General features: G+C 43.3%; 1 protein-coding gene across 1 annotated transcript; it reads right to left on the reverse strand.

The window, feature by feature from the left end:
* Positions 1-1,017: 1,017 nt before the first annotated feature.
* Positions 1,018-10,085, reverse strand: ARGLU1 (arginine and glutamate rich 1). Its single transcript, XM_069970752.1, has 4 exons — positions 9,626-10,085; positions 6,168-6,393; positions 3,580-3,663; positions 1,018-1,829 (listed from the first exon to the last, which is right to left on the reverse strand). Exons 1-4 carry the CDS (start codon positions 9,946-9,948, stop codon positions 1,665-1,667), a joined length of 798 nt encoding a protein of 265 aa, XP_069826853.1. The 5' UTR covers positions 9,949-10,085; the 3' UTR covers positions 1,018-1,664.
* Positions 10,086-21,984: the final 11,899 nt, after the last annotated feature.

Genomic DNA, 21,984 nt, shown 5'->3' on the forward strand with positions numbered 1-21,984 from the left:
TTAGATCAAGGGCTTCCCAGCCCCCTCTGGTCTGTTCGCAGACAGCCGAGGTAGTCAGGAAGCTGAAAACAGTTAAATCTGGAGAGTTACACAATTTGCATAATTCCCATTTACTCTGATACTTCCATCTGAATAGGTGGGACAGGTTTGTGCAAACGAACCTGCTGACAGATGCCTGCAACTCATTTTTGTGGCACCGGTGTCGTTGCGAGGGCACCGGGATAAGTAAGTATACAGTATGCTCTCTTATGTTACCCTAACCCCCTGCTCGTAATAATTAAAAGCCCTCAGAAATACCAGAATTGCACCCTCCAGTTCACAAGTATAGGGCATCTTACTGTAAATATAAAAGATTTTATGTTTATCCTCAAATCTGTGCCACCTATTGGCCATATACATACAGGTATACAGAAGTATTGCTGTACTGCATTCATGTATAACAAAGCACACTATACAGTAGATACAAATTAACCAAAATAAAATAAACTACACAGGAACACAAAAAAAAAAAAAGAGAGGCTGAAGGTTTATCTTTCTTTATTAAAAACTATTGCCCATTTTTCTTTGCAGGTTTCTAGGGAAAGAACACTAAAAAAAAAAAAAAGAATCCTTTCTGCCAAAAAGATCAGTCCAGAGGTTTTCTGCAAGAACAAAACACCTGTACTGCAGCACTGTGAGGGAAAAAAGTTATAATTGTAGAACATTTGCATTCCTGGGACTTTAGTTGTAGTTTTATTGCTTTCCCAATGTCTAACACTTGTTACTGTTTCTATGGAAGATGATGAATATGCCTGATTGCCAGCGTATGCATTTTTATGTTATAATTAGAAAGTGTTCGGTATTTAGGAATTTATCAAAGGCAGCGAAGCCAACCAGCTGCCTAAACAAGATCCAGCATCTGTAATACGGTATTCAGTCAGCATACACATAAAAAAAAGTCTCAACCTTCGCTACAAAAATACAGTGGGCAATGCAATGAATTTAGATGAACCAATGAAAATCCCTTTAAAACATACATGAGGCATTTAAGACTTTATTCAGCAAACAGATGTATTTACACTGTGGAAAATCTGATAGGGTTGCATCAATGTAGTTAAAAACAACTGTGTACTGACAATACTGAACTAGGTAAACTTTGAGAGGAATCCTTTTACTATCCGTATCCTTACCTGTACCGGGACATCAAGTGCAAGTGGAACAGCACCAAGGGGACACTGGTTTTACAATACAGTACTAAGTTCCAACAATACTGTGGCAATTCATGGATGCAAACAGTCAATGCTTTGTAAGAGATCAGACCGAACAATGTTTTTCCAGTGAAAAATATAGCATTGGGAATGTTAAATCCTTACCAGATCATGAAAAGCAGTTTAAGGGAACCTAGTCCATGTTTACATACTGAGAAAAATTATAAAACATTATGTAAAAACTAAATCTGGTAAGAATTTAACAAAACTTTGATTTAGTCAATAGCAGTTATACCTATATATATAAAAAAAATTAAACATACATTACGGAATTGAGAGCACAGCCCCTTTGAGAAATGATATTTGATATTCCAGACTTAAAAAAAAAAAAAAAGAAAAAAAAAAAAAAAAGACACTTCAACATGAAGCTACCATACATAGTCTTAGCTTGGTTAGGACAATGTTCATAGGCTAGAATCAATCTGGGCTTTTTAATGAGAAAGATAATTTCGGCCTTGACTTTCCCTTTCCCAATATAATTTTTTGCTCTTCCTTTTGCTGTCGCTGTCTCTCTTGTTCTAGTTTCATCCTTTCCTCATGTATTTTTCTTTGTTCTTCAACAATTTTCAATTGCTCCTCAGCCTATAGTTGGGAGAAGAAACAAAATGAACATCGCCAGACACAATTTAAATTTAGAAACAACAAAGGTCAGAATTTTAGAACTACTAAAAGGGATTTTTGGTTTTAAACAAAAACTATAAGAACTGCATCATTTGTATATTATATTCAGTTTCTTGCTATCATTCTGCTAAGTAATTTGGGATGCTGTTTATATATGGATGTAGATGCACACAAACATATAAATATTATATACATACACACACATAGTCCTGCTCTCAGCTGAATGGTGGATACCACAGTAGCTACAACACATCAGATTTTAGCCGCTGATGATTAGTTAACTCCAACCTGTCTTGTCTGGATGGAATTAAAGAGGATGTACCACCAAATGAAATATAATGTATAATAATATAATGAAATATACATTACCACCCTGTAGGCGCTGTAATGTAGAACCCAGTGATGTGGAGCTTTTTTCAATTCGTTGTCCAGTTGCCGTTAAAACCACCGATAAAGTAATATGCTAATGACCTGTGCTCAAGCCCTGGAGGCTGGCACTGCTCTGGTTATTGAAATTACTCTCCTCCCCCCTCCGTGACATGCCAGCTTCTGCTCATGCTGGTACGCCTCCTATTCTAATGTGGACAAGCCTCTTATGCCAATTCCGGACTGCCAGCTCCACAGCCCCGCCACCGTGTGTCTTCTGCCCGTCCGCAGCGCTGTCATCACGCCGGGATCACGAGCACTGTCGGCAGAGCGGGGTATGAGTCCTACTGCGCAGGCTTATACCCAGCTCTATGCTGCAGTGTTCTGGAATTAGCATAAGAAGCTTGTCCACATTAGGGGATAAGAGGAATTTCAATAACCGGAGCAGGGCCGGCCTCCATTGCTTGAGCACAAGTCATTAGCATATTACTTTATCGGCGGTTTTAACGGCAACCGGGCAACAGATTGAAAAAAGCTCCACATCACTGGGTTCTACATTACAGCACCCACAGGGTGGTATGTATCTTTCATTTTAAGTAGAGATGAGCAAACCTTGAGCATGCTCGAGTCCATCCGAACCCGAACTTTCTGCATTTGATTAGCAGTGGCTGCTGAAGTTGGATAAAGCCCTAAGGCTATGTGAAAAACATGGATATAGTCATTGGCTATATCCATGTTTTCCCAGACAACCTTAGAGCTTTATCCAAGTTCAGCAGCCGCCACTAATCAAATAGCGATCGTTCGGGTTCGGATGGACTTGAACCCGAACCGCTCATCTCTAATTTTAATCTGTTTGGTGGTACATCCTCTTTAAGAGCACTGATGGACTGTTGTGTTCAGGAAATGGGTCAGTAACTGGTCCTGATGAAACTAATGGTGTGTTTACACAGACAGATTTATCTGACAGATTTGAAGCCAAATTGAATTAAAAAGAGAAGAAATCTCAGTCTTTGCTTTATGACTTGTTCTTTGTTTATAGTCTGTTCCTGGCTTTGGCTTCAATAATGTGCCAGATAATCTGTCTGTGTAAATGCACCATGGGCATTGCGATTGACAATCTGAAGTCACATTCAAGTTGCCAGTGCCAATTATTTATCAGCTTTGCAAGTAGTTTTGTCAAAGATCTGCACTGCTGTAGGTATATACATTTACCAATATAAACAGGACAGAAAAGGACAGGCAAGACAGAAGGCATTGCTTTAGAGATACACATTTACAGAAAGTGATTTCTTGATAAGATCACAATCTCATTTCTGATTATACAGAGCTTAGGGGTATAACTTACCAGTTTAGCCTGGGCTTCAGCAATTTTACGGTTATTTTCTTCAAGTATTCGCTCCAGTTCCTCACGTTTAGCCCTTTCTTCTTCCTATATGGAGGATACAGTAAAATGTTAGAATCTACAAGTAGTCCACTGTGCATCTTACCCTAATTTACCTCAACTCCACTGGGACTTAAGGGGCAGCACTAGAGCCGCCATATTTTCCATTACAACATCAAACAGTGCATTCACTAAACACATTTTCTAGCACTAGGTTCAGCTCAACCCTCCCAAACCAAACATGGAAATAAACCCTCCCTAACCTGTCCTAGCAATTACAAGTTATCTTTATAATAGCCAGACAGATCAACAAGGACAACTACAAAACTGGGTAATGTACATGAAAATTATAAAGGAAACGGAAATATAAAGATAAAGGGAATAGTAGTTCTCACCAATAACGTATACCTACGTATTCTTTACCTATACTCCTTTAATCAGCATTAAAAGTTGAATATTTACTGTCTTGTCCAGTGTCCTGCAGAGTGTGCTCCTCAGCTGCCATACGCGCCAGCTTCCTCTTTAAAATGATTTGTACTGTTAGCTTGGCAACACCTGCCATCAGCAGCTCAACCAATATTAAGAAACATACAAGGAAGGCTGAGCTGAGGAATGCAGATGTTTATTGTAAGAGGGAACAAAAATACGTAATTCATCATTCCTAAGGCAAACAATTCATAACAAACATACATTTTATTGTTAGTCAAATACAATCCGCTGCTGAGGATCTGGGGAGAGTGTCAAATGCAGAGCCAGTTTAAAGGTGCAATCCATCTTTTTTGCAATTAAGGGGGGAAAAGGAATTTTTTTTTTTTTTTTACTGTAAAGGCATAGTTTTCTAAATATAGCTGCACATTTCCAACAATGCAACAGATAAAGACTAAGTTGGTAGGTTGTTGTTTTTTTTCATTTCCAAATAAGAAATGCACCTTTAAAAAATATTAGATGTTAAAAGAGTGGATATGAAACATTGTGTGTAAATGCACACAGACTAAAGAAGCGTACGCAAAATGTAAATATTCAGCGAAACTGAAAGCGTACCAAAGAAGAAAAAAAAAGAATAAGAAAAAAAAAACAGGTTAGATAAAATTATGATGAGTAACAGGCTACTGCCTATTGTTTTTAGGGCTACAAGTCACAATTATGGCAGTGACATCCAGGATTTTATACAAAGGGGAAGATAATGGATGAATTTTAATATATTTATTTTTTAAACTATCATACATTATCCAGGGTAAAGGTCAGAACTACATTTAGACCAGTCACAAATGACCTAAAAGTTATCATTGATGACACATACAGATTCATGCCAACATCTGCCTTCCTTCCTGCACAGCTCTAAATGTGCATTAAGACCTTGTTGAAAGCTCGGCTGAGTCCAAGAGTGTATGGATCAGCTGCTGTAACTATGCATGTAGGACAAGTCCAGGAAGATAAGTGGAAAAGCTCTCTTTCCCCTCTAAAATACAGGTAAAAGAAGGCTTACGACTACATATTGTTTGCCCAAAGCCCTTGGGGGGACATTAGACCTGGCTATAGATCATAAATGAACAATAGTAATTTTTCTTTCATAGGAATAATTGCATGCTCATTTATTTCTTCCCATAAAGAATATGAGCATATATAAATGAATCAAAAGATAAACTAAAAACCAGTGCTCTAAAGACTGCTGTGTGGTGCCTTCCTTCTTTACAATGAAAGTCTGCCATGAGTCTTTTACGTAATAATTTTGAGGTTTTACCCACAAATGACATAAGAGGTTTAATACCTGCTTCAGAGAGGGCATATGACAGGTATATGGGAGTCTGCACTCTTATAGAAAAACATGTATAATGGACCATAGGTTTAACTCCCTTAACACTGGCTCCAATGCACAGAAAACAATAGCATTCAGTAGCCAATTACTGCTTCATACATATGTTTGTACACATTCTCTACTTCTGGTCCACCTGTTGGAAAGCAACATATTTAATCTTATGTGAAGGGTGCTTGATTCCTTCAAGGAAGTCTATAAGGAGGGAAGGATGTTATGACTAGTTACTGAACATGTGTGAATGATGATCTGGACAAACACGGGGAGAAAACATTGGTTATTTTCTGGGTAATAAGCTCATTAAAATGTATTAGTGCTTAAACAAATGGGAACACCACCACCCTTGATGCAGGAGAAAAGATTTACACCAGTGGGCAAACATCTGCCGCATTGGTTAATGTGTTCAGACACATGACACTTAAGCCTAAAATTAGCTTTTTTCTTGTTCTCGTTAATGAAACGTTCAAAAAAAACTACAGCCATGGCAAAAGTTTCCTGGGCAGCGCCAACAACTTGTCAATAAACCCCAATGGCACCTTTTAGGAACCAAAGCAAATAAAGTTAACATACTGCAGTCCACTCAATGCCAAAAAGGTAAAACAGAACAGTTTAGATGCTCCAAGACATCCAAAAAGGCACCCAGAATGCAGAAACAACAACTATGTACTACTACAAGAAAATAAAAAGGGAGAAAGTTTTGCCATGGACTGTCACTACTTTCCAAACGACCGAGCGTTACCTCTCTGGCTTTTTGTGCAGCAAGCTCGGCCTGCCTCTGTCGCTCGAGTTCTTCGAGCAACTGTTTTTCCATGATGCGCTTAGCTTCCTCGACCCGTCGAAGAACCTCTCGTTCAATTTCATCTTTCCTTTTTTCTAACTCTTCTTCCACACGCTTGGCAACTAGCTCTTCCACGCGTCGTGCCGTTTCCTCCTCTATCAGTTTTTCTTCAATTTCTTGCTGCCTACTGGATGGAGAGGAAAAGACAATATTTGAGTACTTTTCCAAAGGGGTAACATGTCTATAATCAGATTACAGTGCAGATGTTCTCCCCTATTTCAGCAAACTCCATAGTAGAAACTAGAAGGACAATAGGGTAGGAAGGACCAACCCTCCATCTGTAATATCACTCCTGAAGCATGGGGTTTGTTTTCTCTGTGACCCCAGTACAGAAGTGGAGAGAGAAGAATGTGTCTGGTGAACACAGGAAGTGAGAGGGATATTACAGCTATCTATTGTCACTGACCACTAAGACTTCAGACAGTCTTACTATTGTCACATTATGTTATGTTGCTTCTCCCAGGTCCATTTAACAATTGTTGTGCAAGTAAGCACCCACAACCTCTCCAATCAAAACTTTTGACAGGCCTCTAGAAGATTTGAGCGAACTGGACGAAGGCTCAGCATTTAAAGGGAACCTGTCAGCCGGGATGCCATGGCGGAGCCCGGCATACTTTAACTCTCCCAGTTGCTGGAGAAGTTGGATGCCACCCTGGGGAGTCCTGGGGAAACATGGATACAGTCATAGGCCAAAGGCTGCATTCATCTCTCCTAGGCAATGGGAGTCAAATGCGAAACGTTTGGTAAGTTTGCCAACACAAGTCTTTAGGATGTGTCAAAAGTTTTTTTTTTTTATGGCAGGAACACTTTAAAAGGTGTTATGGCATCTGCAGGTCTCCCGCTGATCAATCCTGCCTCCACTTCCAAGACGGACTCTGAGGAGTGACAGCCTGCTCAGCCAATGACAGAGCAACGCTGAGACCAATGATTGGCTGAGCAGGCTGTCAAAGCTGAGAGGAGTCCGTCTCAGAAGTGGAGGGATTGTTCAGCAAGGGACCTGCAGATGCCATAGGAGGAAACTGGGGGAGCACAAAACTGTAAAACAGCGTTTGTTATGTTCTCCGCCAGGGCAGCAACATATCAAATGGTTAAAATGGCCAGAAAACACCTGGGTATGTTCACACAGGTAATAGTTATGTGTTGGCAGATTCCCTCTTCCATTGAGTTTAATAAGAGACAGGGAACCACACAGAAAAGTGGCATATCACTTCTTTCTGCATGGTCAGGTGCTAAAGTGTACATTGAGGTCAATGGGAGCTTCAGGGTTTGATTCCCAAGTGCTGCCTATGGCTCAAAGACAGCTGCAGCATGATTTGAAAGTAGATCTGAGAGGATACAGACGTTTAAGTCTAATCTGTCACTGACAATATTAGAAAGGAGACACATTGTACTTTCATTTATTTACCTGCTTCAGTAACATTCTAAAAGCCTGAATGGATATATGGAAGGTACCATGCCTATCCTTGTCCTATGAGCTATCTTGCTGCAAGAATTACAGCAGAACGATTCACTAAGAAACATAGGCCGGATTGGTGGAAGTCTGACTGGTGGGCCTGGCGCCAACCCTAAATAACAAGGTGCGGAAGCCTAAAAGCCTTATTTACATGGAGCGATTATCAGCCAAATGAAGATATCGCCAGTGATCAGCTGACAACCAGAGAATAACTAATCATCAGCTGGTCACTCACTATAAACCTGTCAAAAAGGCTGCATGATCACCACGAGCCCTGGCCTCACGACCGGACCACAGATCAGGATAAAGGAGGTGAAGGTTCAAACCACTAGCAGTGTACATGTCCAGCATGTGCCTATAGTCCAAACCTACATAGAGAATGACTACGGATGGCAGAGGAGTATTCTTTTGTATGAGTGTAGACGCCATATTTTGTACAGTACACGTCAGGGACACGTAAAGGACATTTTAAAAAAGGGAGGAAGGTGTGGGGGTTAGGGTAAGTTCACACTGAGTAAATTAGGAGGAATTCTGTAGCGGAACTTTCCGCCTGTCTCAGACTCCCATAGCCCGTCTACAGGAGAGTGTGCGCCGCCATAGAGATGCTATGGCACACAGACAATTTACTTAGTGTGGACAACCCTGGCATACCAAACGGAAAAAGCCTTTCATATATATCACTGGTGGTTTCTAACTCAAATACATCGGGCCTTATGTCTAAGCAGCTAGAAGAGTATGGCCTGTCCACTGATTAAAGGGACCTAAAGCTGGTATGTGGCCATATACTTATTAAAGGGGTACTCCAGCGGGGGGGGGGGGGGCTATTTTAGGATCTGGCCCGCGAGGAGGTGGCTGAGAGAAAAGACGTTCACTCACCTCCTCGGATCCAGCGACGGGTCCCGTATCGTGGCGCTCCGGTCCCCGGCTGCTTCCTGGTGTCTGACGTGGGCTCGAGACGTGACGTCTCAAGTCCGCTCAGCCAGTCAGAGGCGGGATCTGAGCGGACTTGAAACGGATCCCGCCTCCTTCACTGACTGGCTGAGCGGCCCTGAGACGTCACATCTCTAGGCCGCGTCAGACACCAGGAAGCGGCTGGGAACCGGAGCGCCGCAATACGGGACCTGCTGCTGGATCCGGGGAGGTGAGTGGACGTCTTTTCTCTCAGCCACCTCCTCCCCGGAGTACCCCTTTAAGTGTGAACAGCACCTTACATGTCAGCACCAACTGATATAACTACAAGTCTGGAAATAAAAGCACTCAGGGGAGGCCTGTCTGCCCCTCACACCCAGCACCCAGACATGCTGGTGCAGAGGCCTCCCATGCTGCATGTGAGGTGCAGAAGCTTTCCATGCTGCATGTGAGGTACAAAAGGCTCCCGTGCTGCATTTGAGTACCTCCAATGATGCATATGAGGTGCAGCTCTGGAGCAGATGCTTTCCATGCTGCATGTATAGCAGGGAGATATAACGGGGACTTGTGCGTGTACAGGGGTGCATTGCTGCGTGTGCAGGGGTGCATTGCTGCGTGTGCAGGGGTGCATTGCTGCGTGTGCAGGGGTGCATTGCTGCAGGCCTCCCGTGCTATCCTACAGCCCCATAGCAGGACATGTGGTGAGGAGTCTTCTGCCCCCCCCCCCCCGGAATGGCGTTTGATGAGAGCCGGTGAGGCCTAGCTGCGGCAGCTGGTAGTAGTAGGCCCCGTGTTGCAGCTGGTGGTAGTAGTAGTAGTAGGCCCCGTGTGGCAGCTGGTGGTAGTAGTAGTAGGCCCCGTGTGGCAGCTGGTGGTAGTAGTAGGCCCTCTGTGGTATTAGTAGGCCCCGTGTTGCAGCTGCTGGTGGTGATAGTAGTAGGCCCCGTGTAGTAGTAGTAGGCCCCGTGTGTCCGGTTGCCCTCCCGCCCGCACTCACATCCGCCTCTGGCGCTCGTACTCCAGCTTCTTCTCCTCCTCCTCCCGCTTCTGCTTCTCGTCCAGGCTGCTCCTCTTGCTAACCGTGCGCCCGAAGATATCGATGCGGTCAGGCGGAGACGCCGCTCGCTCCCGCTCCCTGCGAGACGCCGTGTTAGAGCGGGACCTGGATCTGGACTCCCGCCTCCGGTTTCTCTTGCTCTCCCGGGACTTGGAGCGCTTCCTTACTCGCTCCTTCTCCCGGGAGCGGCTGCGCTTCTTATTGTGCTTGCCGCTCTTGGTATGCTTAGAACGGGATGAGCTTCGACTGCGTGACCGACCCATATCTCCGCACACCGGCTGCTTCTCCGCTCGTTATGTAACCAGGGGCCTGGATAAACACATCAATGGATGAGGACAAGATGGCGGCCGCTGCTACCCTGCGCCACTCACAGCTACTCCCACAATCCTCCGCGCTAGACTGAACGCGCAGGCGCTTCGAGTCCCACAATCCCAAGCGCGGCGATGTCCCCAGACGTCTCCCTGTGTGCGCAGGCGCGGACAATGCCCACTGTAGATGCAGTAAGACTAAGAAGTAGAACGGTAGACGAGGTCAGTGAGTGCGTGTACATCCCAGAAGAGGAGGAGCTCCCAGCTAGAGTGTCGTCTAAGATCACTCATTATTTACAATTGTCTATTATATGAATGGGCTTCAAGAGGAAAATAGATGTGTCTGCGCGACAACCTGCATATTCTTATAAAATGTGTCAGCCGGATTTTTATTTTAACTGATTATAGTCAGGTACTGAAACATAATTTTTTTTTCTATTTTTTTGTACATTATAGGATCTGCCGTCTTTTCTGATCTGTTCTTAGTTAGTAGTTTGGTGCACTGGGGATGGGTTTACCGCCCCCAATGCACCAATCTATCCCTGGCTGACCTGCCCCTTCTAATGAGAATCAGCAGTGTGGACCGGATTGGTACAATGGGGGCAGGTTTACCACCCACCAGTGCACCATACCACCTTACTTGCCTAGTGATTTAACTACAAACTGCACTATAACTGCAAGAAACATACTTCTATCCATAGCGCTACAATTAGAGACATATCAGCTGGTCAGATTTGTTTAACCTGCTGATAGTTTCCCTTGAATGCTGTACAGATTACTTTCCAGTGACCTCCTCCTTATTATCACAGGTGGAACAAGGAGTCTCAGCTTAGTATAAGGCTAAAGATGGTCATACACCTTCAATAACTGTCAGACGAACGATCCAGGTTTCTGTGATCTCTATGGGGAGGAGAGGGTTAAGCAGTCTGTGGCTTAAAGGAAAACAATCAGCAGGATTGTACATACAAACCTGTTGATAGGTACCTATAGCTGAATAGCTGGTGAATCCGGTGCTGGTCTTCTGGTCTTCTTATTTTGCTCCTTGGCAACGTTTTCCAGTAACTTCAGAAAAAGAAAATATGCAAATTTACCTATTTGCAAAGATTACTAACAAAGATTAAAGGCCATTTTCCACCAACAGATCTGACGACAGATTATCTGCCAAAGATTTGAAGCCAAACCCAGGAGTGGATTTGGAAAGAGGAGAAATCCAGTCTTTCCTTTATGACCTGTTCTCTGATTATAGTCTGTTCCTGGGTTTGGCTTCAAATCTTTGGCAGATCATCTGTTGTCAGATCTGTTGGTGGAATAGGGCCTTTACTGACTGACTGACTTTTTTCTGACTGACTGACATTACTGACTGACACACACACACATTACTGACTAACACACTTTATTGAATGACACACACACACATACACAGCTCAGTCTTTTCCCTCTTCCTCTCTGCCTGGATGATCTCTACACTATAGTATTAACCCTTAGAGAATCGGGCCAATTTCAATTTTTTACGTTTTCGTTTTTTCCTCCTTGTGCTTAAAAGGCCATAGCAGTTGCATTTTTCACCTAGAAACCCACATGAGCCCTTAATTTTTGTGCCACTAATTGTACTTTGCAATGACAGGCTGAATTTTTGCATAAAGCACACTGCAAAACCAGAAAAAAAATTAAATGTGTGGTGAAATTGAAAAAAAGAACTGTCTTGTTATATAAGTTCCTCAAGTCGGTACAATTACAACGATATGTAACTTGTATAACTTTTATTTTATTTGATGGCTTTTTAAAAATTCTAACCACTTTTAAAAAATATATGTTCCTCTATTCCCAGGCTTATAGCGCTTTTATGCTTTGGTCTATGGGGCTGTGTGAGGTGTCATTTTTTGCGTCATGATATGTACTTTCTATCAGTACCTTTATTGCGCATATGTGACTTTTTGATCGCTTTTTATTACAATTTTTCTGGATTTGATGAGACCAAAAATGCACAATTTTTGCACTTTGGAATTGTTTTTCGCTCACGCCTTTACCGTGCAAGATCAGGAATGTGATAATTTTATATTTTTGGCGATTATGCATGCTGCAATGCAAAACATGTTTTTTATTAATAATAAAACAGTTTTTTTTTTTAACACATATACTAGAAGCCCCCCTGGGGGATGCGGGGATCGCTCCTTTGCGACCACTACGCGCCCCCACTAATCACCAGGGAAGAGGAAAAGCTGCCCGCTAATAGCTGCGGTCCTGGGCTGCATAAAGCCACACGGCCCCCCTCTGAACTCCCCTACCGACGCCAGGATGTACAGGTACGCCCTGGGTCGTCTAGGGGTTAAGGACCTGCGGATCATGTGATCAGGTCCTTCATCACTCTCTCTCTACACTTTAGATCAGTGCTTCTCAATTCCAGTCCTCAGGCCTCACCAACAGTTCATGTTTTGAGGATTTCCTTAGTATTTAACAGGTGATATAATTATACTCAGTGCATCAGGTATTATCACAGCTGTTCTTTGTATGGGATATCCTCAAAACATGACCTGTTGGTGAGGCCTGAGGACTGGAATTGAGAAGCACTGCTTTAGGGTCCTATTCCACGGGCCGAGGAGGGCCCGATCAACGATGTAAACGAGCGGCGATCTGCTAGATCGCCGCTCGTTTACTGGGCCTATTCCACGGCCCGATGATCGTTGAGCGAGGGCTGCAGGGACATCGTTACCGATGTCCTTGCAGCCCTTGCAGCATCATACATTACCTGGCTGCAGGGCTTGTCCTCCGCTCCGTCTCCTTCCCGGGTCCCCCGCGCTCTATCTTCTGAATGGCCGGTCAGCTGACAGGCCACACTCAGCCAATCACAGGCTGCGGCGGTCCCGGCCTGTGATTGGCTGACCGCTCCGTCAGCTGACCGGCCATTCAGAAGATAGAGCGCGCGGGACCCGGGGATGAAGACAGCGCAGAGAAGAAGCCCTGCAGCCAGGTAATGTATGATGCTGCTGTTCTTAAATCGTCGGTCGCCCGCCGCGCACCGCTATTCAACCATAGCGATGCGCGGTGGGGGAACAATGATTTTAGGTCTGGCCCTAAATAAACGATCAGCCGATGACACGATCATCGGCTGATCGTTCTCTCTATTTCACCGAACGATAATCGGCCGAATCGGTCCAAATGGGGCCGATCCAGACGATTATCGTTACTGTGGAATAGGGCCCTTAGAGTCCTGCTTTTTCTCTGTCTTCTGATGTTCAGCCTGGTCACCCAGCACTACAGTGAGGGGGCTGAACATCAGAACACCAGGCCCCTCTCTCTCTGGGCCCCTGGAGGTTCTGGGGCCCCAGGACTTGCTGGGGTAAGCCCTGTGCTGACGCTGCCCCTGTGTCTGGCTGTGGCTTACCCCTTACCATAAAAAACACAGGGACACTTAGCCGTGCCTGGCTATCAGATGAAACACAGGTCAAACAAAATGTTTTTTTCTGCACTATTGTTGCCCCTGAGAACAGTGAGGTTTTAAATTTTTTTTCTAAGTGGTTTATACACATAGGGGACGTCTGGTAAAAACCAGGTGAATATTCTTGCGCAGTTTTGCATTTTTGTGACTTTTTCTGCAATTTTTTTACTTAGATACAATCACTATGGCAGTGCTACATTTAAAATAAATCAGTCACAAGAATTGGAGCAAAATATCCACCAATCCTCATTAGAATAGTCACACACATTAGACTTCTTAGTAAATGTCCCCAATGGTTTTTATAAACTGTGTGGATGCACCATCGGTTAATATAAACATGGCTGAGATAAACCTATACTGGTGCTGTTCTAAGATAAAATTAAAGGTAAGGCATACTAGATGGACCAGGTGATATTTTTCAGAACAATCTTTTGTTTCTATATTCAATCACAATCATCCCCATCTAGGGCTAATTTCACAGTTCCAGAACTTAATGCTGCGTTTACACGAAACGATTATCGTGCGAATTTGCACGATAACGATCGAATTGGAACAATAATCGTACGTGTAAACGCAGCGAACAATCGAACGACGAGTGAGAAATCGTTTATTTTGATCTTTTAACTTGTTCTTAAATCGTCGTTCGCAAAAAATTTGCCGATTGTTCTGTGTAAACAGTCGTTGCGCGAAAGTCAGCCCGCCCGCAGCCCGGTCCCCGTCTGCAGCCCGGCCCCCCGTTCGCAGCCCGGCCCCCCGCTCATCCGCAGCCCCCTGCGCCGACTCGATCGCCACCCCTGCCGCCGCTCTGATCGCCACCCCCGCCACCCCGATCGCCGCCGCTGCTGCTCTGATCGACACCCCGCCGCCGCTCCGCAAGTGTTCGAAATCCCCGGCTCCCTTCTTCAGTGCATTGATTGGCTGAAGAGGAGCTGTTTGAAATTCTCGGCTCCCCTCTTCAGCCAATCAATGCACTGAAGAGGGGAGCCGGGGATTTCGAACACCTGCGGAGCGAAGCAGGTAACGTATGCTCGTGGCCGGGGCAGGGGGGGGGAGATCGGAGCGGGAGCAGCGGCGGCGGGGTAGCGATCAGAGCTGCGGCGGGGGTGGCGATCGGAGAGGCGGGGGTGGCGATCGGAGAGGCGGGGGTGGTCGATCCAGGCGGCGCAGTGGGCTGCGGTTGACTGTGGGGCTGGGCTGCGGATGAGTGGGGGGCCGGGCTGCGAGTGGGCCGGGCTGCGGGCTCGCGATCGCAAAACGATTTTTCCGTACGATATATCGTACCGTCTAAACGCTGATCGTTATGAAAAAAAAAATCGTTACTACAACATCATTAATCGTACGATCAGGCCAATTATCGTTTCGTTTGCAGCATAAGACTCAGTAATAACACAATGTAGGGTTAGTGCACACAGCCCAGCTCATAAGAAATTAATCTATGCTCAGAAAAAGTACAAGATGTTTCACTTTCTTGGTAGTCCCAGCAGCCCCCACTTTCCTAGTAGTCCCCATCTTCACTTTCACATCACAGCTTCTCCTTTTATTAGTAGTAATGCCTCCTCCTTCCATTACTGACCACAGCATGACTTCCCCCTTTCCCAGCAGGAAGTCACAAAAGGAGGATGCCTATCCCTCCCTTCCCCCATTTCAGTGGTCACAGCAGGTCCACTCATGGTTCCTAATAGACAAGGTCATGCCCCCATCCTTTGTAATGGGATGATACTTATATCCTTGGTTTTGGCTTAAAATACTGACCAAATTGTGCTCCTAAATGAGGACCAGATACGGACCAAAATATAACATTTAAACCCTGCCTAAATCTGAAACAATATCTGGTAAGATGTGCGCCACATAAGTGAATTTCATCTAGAGAACCTGTTATTACACATGGCAAATTTACTGAACAAGAGCTGAAGGACTGTTATCATTTACCTTCTCTGTTTTTTTTTTTTGATAGAGTAATGTTTGAGGAACAACAAAAGTAAATATAGCCCCGCTTCTCCATAGTGCTACAGCTGGATAGGTAGGTGAATATAGCCCCCTCCTCCTTAGTGCTACAGCTGGATAGGTAGGTGAATATAGCCCCCTCCCCCATAGTGCTATAGCTGGGCAGGTAGGTGAATATAGCCCCCTTCTCCATAGTGTTACAGCTGGATAGGTAGGTGAATATAGCCCCCTCCCCCATAGTGCTATAGCTGGATAGGTAGGGGAATATAGCCCCCTTCTCCATAGTGCTACAGCTGGATAGGTAGGTGAATATAGCCCCCCTTCTCCATAGTGCTACAGCTGGATAGGTAGGTGAATATAGCCCCCTTCTCCATAATACTATAGCTAGATAGGTAGGTGAATATAGCCCTCTTCTCCATAGTGCTATAGCTGTATAGGTAGGTGAATATAGCCCCCTTCTCCATAGTGCTATAGCTGGATAGGTAGGTGACTATAGCCCCCCCTTCTCCATAGTGCTATAGCTGGATAGATAGGTGAATATAGCCCCCTTCTCCTAGGTGCTACAGCTGGATAGGTAGGTGAATATAGCCCCCTCCTCCATAGTGCTATAGCTGGATAGGTGACTATAGCCCCCCTTCCCCATAGTGCTATAGCTGGATAGGTAGGTGAATATAGCCCCCTTCTCCATAGTGCTACAGCTGGATAGGTAGGTGAATATAGCCCCCTCCTCCATAGTGCTATAGCTGGATAGGTAGGTGAATATAGCCCCTTCTCCATAGTGCTATAGCTGGATAGATAGGTGAATATAGCCCCCTTCTCCATAGTGCTATAGCTGGATAGGTAGGGGAATATATCCCCCTTCTCCATAGTGCTATATCTGGATAGGTAGGTGAAAATGCCCCCCTCCTACATAGTGCTACAGCTGGCCAAGTAGGGGAATATAGCCCCCTCCTCCATAGTGCCATAGCTGGATAGGTAGGTGAATATAGCCCCCTTCTCCATAGTGCTACAGCTGGATAGGTAGGTGAATATAGCCCCCTTCTCCATAGTGCTACAGCTGGGCAAGTAGGTGAATATAGCCCCCTTCTCCATAGTGCTACAGCTGGGCAAGTAGGTGAATATAGCCCCCTTCTCCATAGTGCTATAGCTGGATAGGTAGGTAAATATAACCCCCCTTCTCCATAGTGCTATAGCTGGGCAGGTAAGTAAATATAGCCCCCTCCCCCATAGTGCTATAGCTGGATAGGTAGTTGAGTATAGCCCCCTCATCCATAGTGCTATAGCTGGATAGGTAGGTGAATATAGCCCCCTCCCCCATAGTGCTATAGCTGGATTAGTTGGTGAATATAGCCCCCTCCCCCATAGTGCCATAGCTGGATAGGTAGATGAATATAGCCCCCCTCCCCCATAGTGCCAGAGCTTGATTGGTTGGTGAATATAGCCCCCTCCAGGGCCGTATATACCACTAGGCACCCGTGGTCCGGTGCCTAGGGCAGCACCTTGCAGGGGGGCAGCACCAGGGAGCAGGGGGACAGAAAAAACAATTTTTTTTGTTTTTATTTTTTTAGTTTCCCTCCTCCCGTTCAGATTTGCCAGTAAATCTGGTGTCTTTTCCAGGGGGTGGGGGGTATGGTGGTATTGGTCAGGTTTGGTATCACCAATAGGTGTGTGAAGATGGGGCGTCTTCAGGTTTAGTGCCTAAGGCAGCAGCAGCTGTTAATACAGCTCTGGCCCCCTCCCCCATAGTACTACAGCTGGATTGTTAGGCATGCTTATGGTGCGTTTACACGAAACGATAATTGGCCCGTCGTTTGATCGTTCGCTGCGTTTACACGTACGATAATCATTCGAATTTGATCGTTATTGCGCAAATTCGCACAATAATTGTTACGTGTAAACGCACCTTTAGAGAAGGTGCTTTACATTTTAGGAGCAGGGACCCTGTAATAGTGGATAACAATGACTCGTTTTCTATCTGCTTATTGCATTATTCTGTTACTTGGCGCCAAACAAGGCTTTCTGCTTACTATAATTGCACAATAAAACTGTAATGTCTTTATTTAGAAATGAATGATCTTCTCCTAATTTTTGTAATTTATTACCAGGAAGTTTGCATTGGTAGTAAAGTGTACTCTCAGTATTTCTGGTCATTTGCAGGTCAGAATGAAAAGTTGATGCAATGTGAAATTTAATAAGAAAATGAAGGCTATACATCATTATCCACCTCCTCCATCTCTCTTTCATATAATGAAAAGAGGATTACTACACAGCCCATTATAAAGCAATTTACATTCCTTCAAGTGTTTACTGTACATTGCTCTCTTCATTAATATTGTAACCATTACCATCACTTCTAAAGAGGAGCTCCTAAAACGCATTCATGGCAGCTGGGCAGGCACAGATTGCTTGCATTGTGCTGTACAACGCCGGCCTTTTATGTACCCAAGCCATTTATGATGAGTAATTGATCATGTGTTTTCCCTCACTGATATCCATATGAGCTAGGAAGGCTTATAGTCTGCCTAACACATTCTAAAAAGGAATTGCCCGGGAATCCTCTTCCCACCTTTTTAACCCTTTAAAAGGGTAGTTCACAAACACGAAAAAAATTCTTTAAACTCAAATGGTGCCAGAAAGTGCCAGAGATTTGTAATTTACTTACATAAAAAAAAAAAACCTCAAGTATTCCAGTACTTATCAGCTGCTGTTTGTCCTGCAGGAAGTGGTGTATTATTTCCAGTCTGGAGAGCAGTAGAGGCTTTCTATGGGGATTTGCTACTGGTCTGGATAGTTCCTGACATGGACAGAGGTGGCAGCAGAGAGCACTATATCACAATGGAGAGAATACACCACTTCCTGCAAGACATTCAGCATAAGTACAAAAAGACTTAAGATTGTATAATAGAAGTAAATTACAAATCTCTGGCACTTTCTAGTACCAAGTTCAAGTTAACTACCATTTTAAAGACTAGCCTTTATTAGATGATTAATGACCAAGCAGTTTTTTTTTTTCTTCCATTGGTTTAGTCTAAGAGCCTTATCTTGTTCATTTTTGTAGACATATCTGTCTGTGATCCTGTTTTTTGAGAACATATTTGGGGACATTTATTAAGTCTGGCATTTTTTCGCAATGTCTCCATAAATTCTGTGCATGCCAGAGCCTGGTGAGGTCAGTGACGTAGGTTTCACTGACATTTTTCAGGTCAGAAAAATGTAAAATGTGGGGCATTCAGAGGCTGCGCCCCTCTGTGTGTCACCACAACCACTATTCTGTCCCTCTATGCCCCTCTGGTGCATGTGGCCCAAAGGGTCCCAATGCGAATAATTGGGAAACAGGAGTTTGCGCATACATTTATGTGCATCAAGCCCAATTATACCACAAAATGGTGCCTATGCCAGATGATACACGCCCCCCATTGTATTTGTATATGTGCTGTTTTGGGGAACATATAAATCAAAAATTATTTTCTTGGTTACATTTTGCCATTGTTTTATGGGTTTCATTTATATTACACTCACCATGCAGTTTAAATAATACTCTTACGATTACTCATTCCTTGTCCAGGCACTGCAACCAAGTGCCAGTCTTACTGATCATGCTGGTTTGGTGTTGTACATGGCCATGTGCAGTGGTTTGTAATAAATTAAAATACAGTGGTATAGCACAGTATAGCAGCACAGGGAGAGAGGGGTTACAGCTATGAAGAGATTACCTCCACAGTCCTGTCCCCTGATGTAAACCCCAGCCTGAAGTGGATCTGCTATGATTTGGAAGGTGAGGGACATTTCCTGGGTCAGACTACAGTGCTTTAGACCACGCTATGCAGACCATGCCCCTCCTCCACTCGCGCTCCCACCCAGTATAGGGAGCTCTTAAACCAAAGCAATGCTCTTAAACCAAGTCACAGTTTTGAAAAACTGTGAGCTCTTAAACCAAGTTACTTTTAAACCAAGGTACCACATGTATCAACAATTTTTTTTTTTTCAGTAATTCAATTCAAAAAGTGATCTCATATATTCTATAGAGTCATTACATACAGAGTGAACTTTTTCAGGTGTTCATTTCTGTTAAATTTAATGATTATGGATTACAGCCAAGAAAAACCCAAAAGTCAGTATTTCAGAAAATTAGAATATTATTTAAAATCAACTGAAAGAAAATATTTTTAACAAAGAAATGTCGACCAAATGAAAAGTCTTTACAGTAAATGCCCTCAATACTTGGTCGGGGCACCTTTTGCATAAATGATGGCGTCAATGCGGCGTGGCATGGAGACGATCAGCTGATGGCACTGCAAAGGTGTTATATAAGCCCAGGTTGCTTTGATAGCGGCCTTCAGCTCGTCTGCATTGTTGGGTCTGGTGTCTTTCATCTTCCTCTTGACAATACCCCAAAAATTCTCTATGGGGTAAAGGTCTGGCGAGTTTGCTGGCCAATCAAGCACAGTGATGCTGTGGTTAGTAAACCAGGTATTGGTACTTTTGTCAGTGTGGACAGGTGCCAAATCCTGCTGGAAGAGGAAAATTCTATCTCCAAAAATCTTTTCAGCACAGGGAAGCACAAAATGCTCTAAAATTTCCTGGTAGACGGCAGCGTTGACTTTGGTGTTGATGAAACACAGTGAACCTACACCAGAAGATGATATGGCTCCCCAAACCATCACTGATTGTGGAAACTTCACGCTAGACCTCAAGCAGCTTGGATTGTGTACAGCCTCACCACTCTGCCTCCAGACTCTGGGACCTTGATTTCCAAATTATATGCAAAATTTACTTTCATCTGAAATCAGCACCTTGGACCACTGATCAACAGTCCAGTTCTTCTTTTCCTTGGCCAGGATAAGACGCTTCTGGCATTGTTTATTGGTCAGGAGTGGCTTGACACATGGAATGCAACACTTGTAGCCCATGTCCTGCAGACGTCTGGATGTGGTGGCTTTTGAAGCACTGACTCCAGCAGCAGTACACTCTGTGAATCTCTCTCAAATTTTTGAATGCCATTTTCGTTACAAAATATATATATATATTTGTTTATATATGTATAACGCCATCTACATCTACATCTACTTTTTTTTTTTTTTTTTTATATAACGCAAGTTATAAATGCATCTGTCCCTCCATCCATCACAAATGCATAGTGTGAACTTAGCCTTACACTGATTGGGAGCAGGACAGTATAAGATATATGGGGGCCTCTCAAATCTTCATCTGTAGATAATGTCAGTGGAGAGAAGGGTCTGGCATTATGGACTTTAACTGCTTTACCCCTTTCTTCTTGGAGAGATAAGCTGCTGCCAGAGCAGTCTGGCTGTGGCTTACCCCTCCCCGTGAAAAAAAAAACGTTTGACAGTGTTGAACACCCATGTGTATGGGAGCTTGGGTGAGATAACTGTCAGCTGAATTATGTTTTGGGTGACAGTTATTGAAGGTATATAGGTACCTCAATTTGAAGTTTCCTACCTAATATCTGCCAAGCTTTATACGGGTGGTTTGGCAACTTTTGGATCCTCTTAAACATTAGGACCCAAGTGAAACTGCTATCCTCTAATAATAATAAACAGCTATCCTCTAATAATAATAGAAAATAAACAGCTATCCTCTAATAATAATAGTCTGCTATCCTCTAATAATAATACTAAATGCTATCCTCTATTAATAATACTAAAATGCTATCCTCTAATAATAATAATAATAATAATAATAATAATAATAATAATAATAATAATAATACTAAAATGCTATCCTCTAATAATAATAAATGATACCCTCTAATAATAATAAACAGCTATCCACTAATAATAAAAAGCTGCTATCCTCTAATAATAATGTAATATACATATTTTATTTTCTATCTTTAGATAATAATTTTTAAGGAATAAAAACTGGAAAAAAAATGACTGTGCTTCTTGCACAGAAAAACACATTAAGAATAAAGTGATCATTGTACCTTGCATCTTCAGCTCATTCTTCTTATTTTTCAGTCATTATTTAGAAGCTTGAATTATCCTGCAGTTTGGCTATTCATTTTGAAATATTTAATCACATTTTAATTGCATCAGTTATAATCTTGGTTGTCTTGGTTTCTTTTGTATTGAGTTTTCATTTGCATTTTAAGACTTTAAACTGTTACCACATGTTGGCAGGTAACATTTTTTTCAGAATATTTAATTTAATGTACAGTCATATTAAAATAAAAAAATGACATTGTTCATGCCAGTTTTACCTGATAATGTTATTATTCATCGGAGAAAAAGATAGTAGAAGCAGTAAACTTTGATAACTCTACTTCATGTCTGGCTGTATAATCTGCTTTGTAATGCCAGTCAAGCCAGTGGTTAGCATGAAGAAGGGTTTGCCTTAAGGGCTGGGTTCACACTACGTATATTTCAGTCAGTATTGTGGTCCTCATATTGCAACCAAAACCAGGAGTGGATTAAAAACACAGAAAGGATCTGTTCACACAATGGTGAAATTGAGTGGATGGCCGCCATATAACAGTAAATAACTGCCATTATTTCAATATAACAGCCGTTGTTTTAAAATAACAGCAAATATTTGCCATTAAATGACGGCCATCCACTCAATTTCAACATTGTGTGAACAGAGCCTTT

This window comes from Dendropsophus ebraccatus, chromosome 5 (assembly GCF_027789765.1).
Source record: "Dendropsophus ebraccatus isolate aDenEbr1 chromosome 5, aDenEbr1.pat, whole genome shotgun sequence".
Taxonomy (NCBI): Eukaryota; Metazoa; Chordata; class Amphibia; order Anura; family Hylidae; genus Dendropsophus; species Dendropsophus ebraccatus.

Bases quoted from the DNA above. Each gene is read 5' to 3' on its own strand.
- ARGLU1 (XM_069970752.1), bottom strand. From the start codon at position 9,948: ATGGGTCGGTCACGCAGTCGAAGCTCATCCCGTTCTAAGCATACCAAG. The intron at 3,664-6,167 runs GTAACGCTCGGT...TCCTCCATATAG, and splicing joins CTGCACAAAAAGCCAGAGAG to GAAGAAGAAAGGGCTAAACG. The intron at 1,830-3,579 runs GTAAGTTATACC...TCCCAACTATAG, and splicing joins CTGAAGCCCAGGCTAAACTG to GCTGAGGAGCAATTGAAAAT.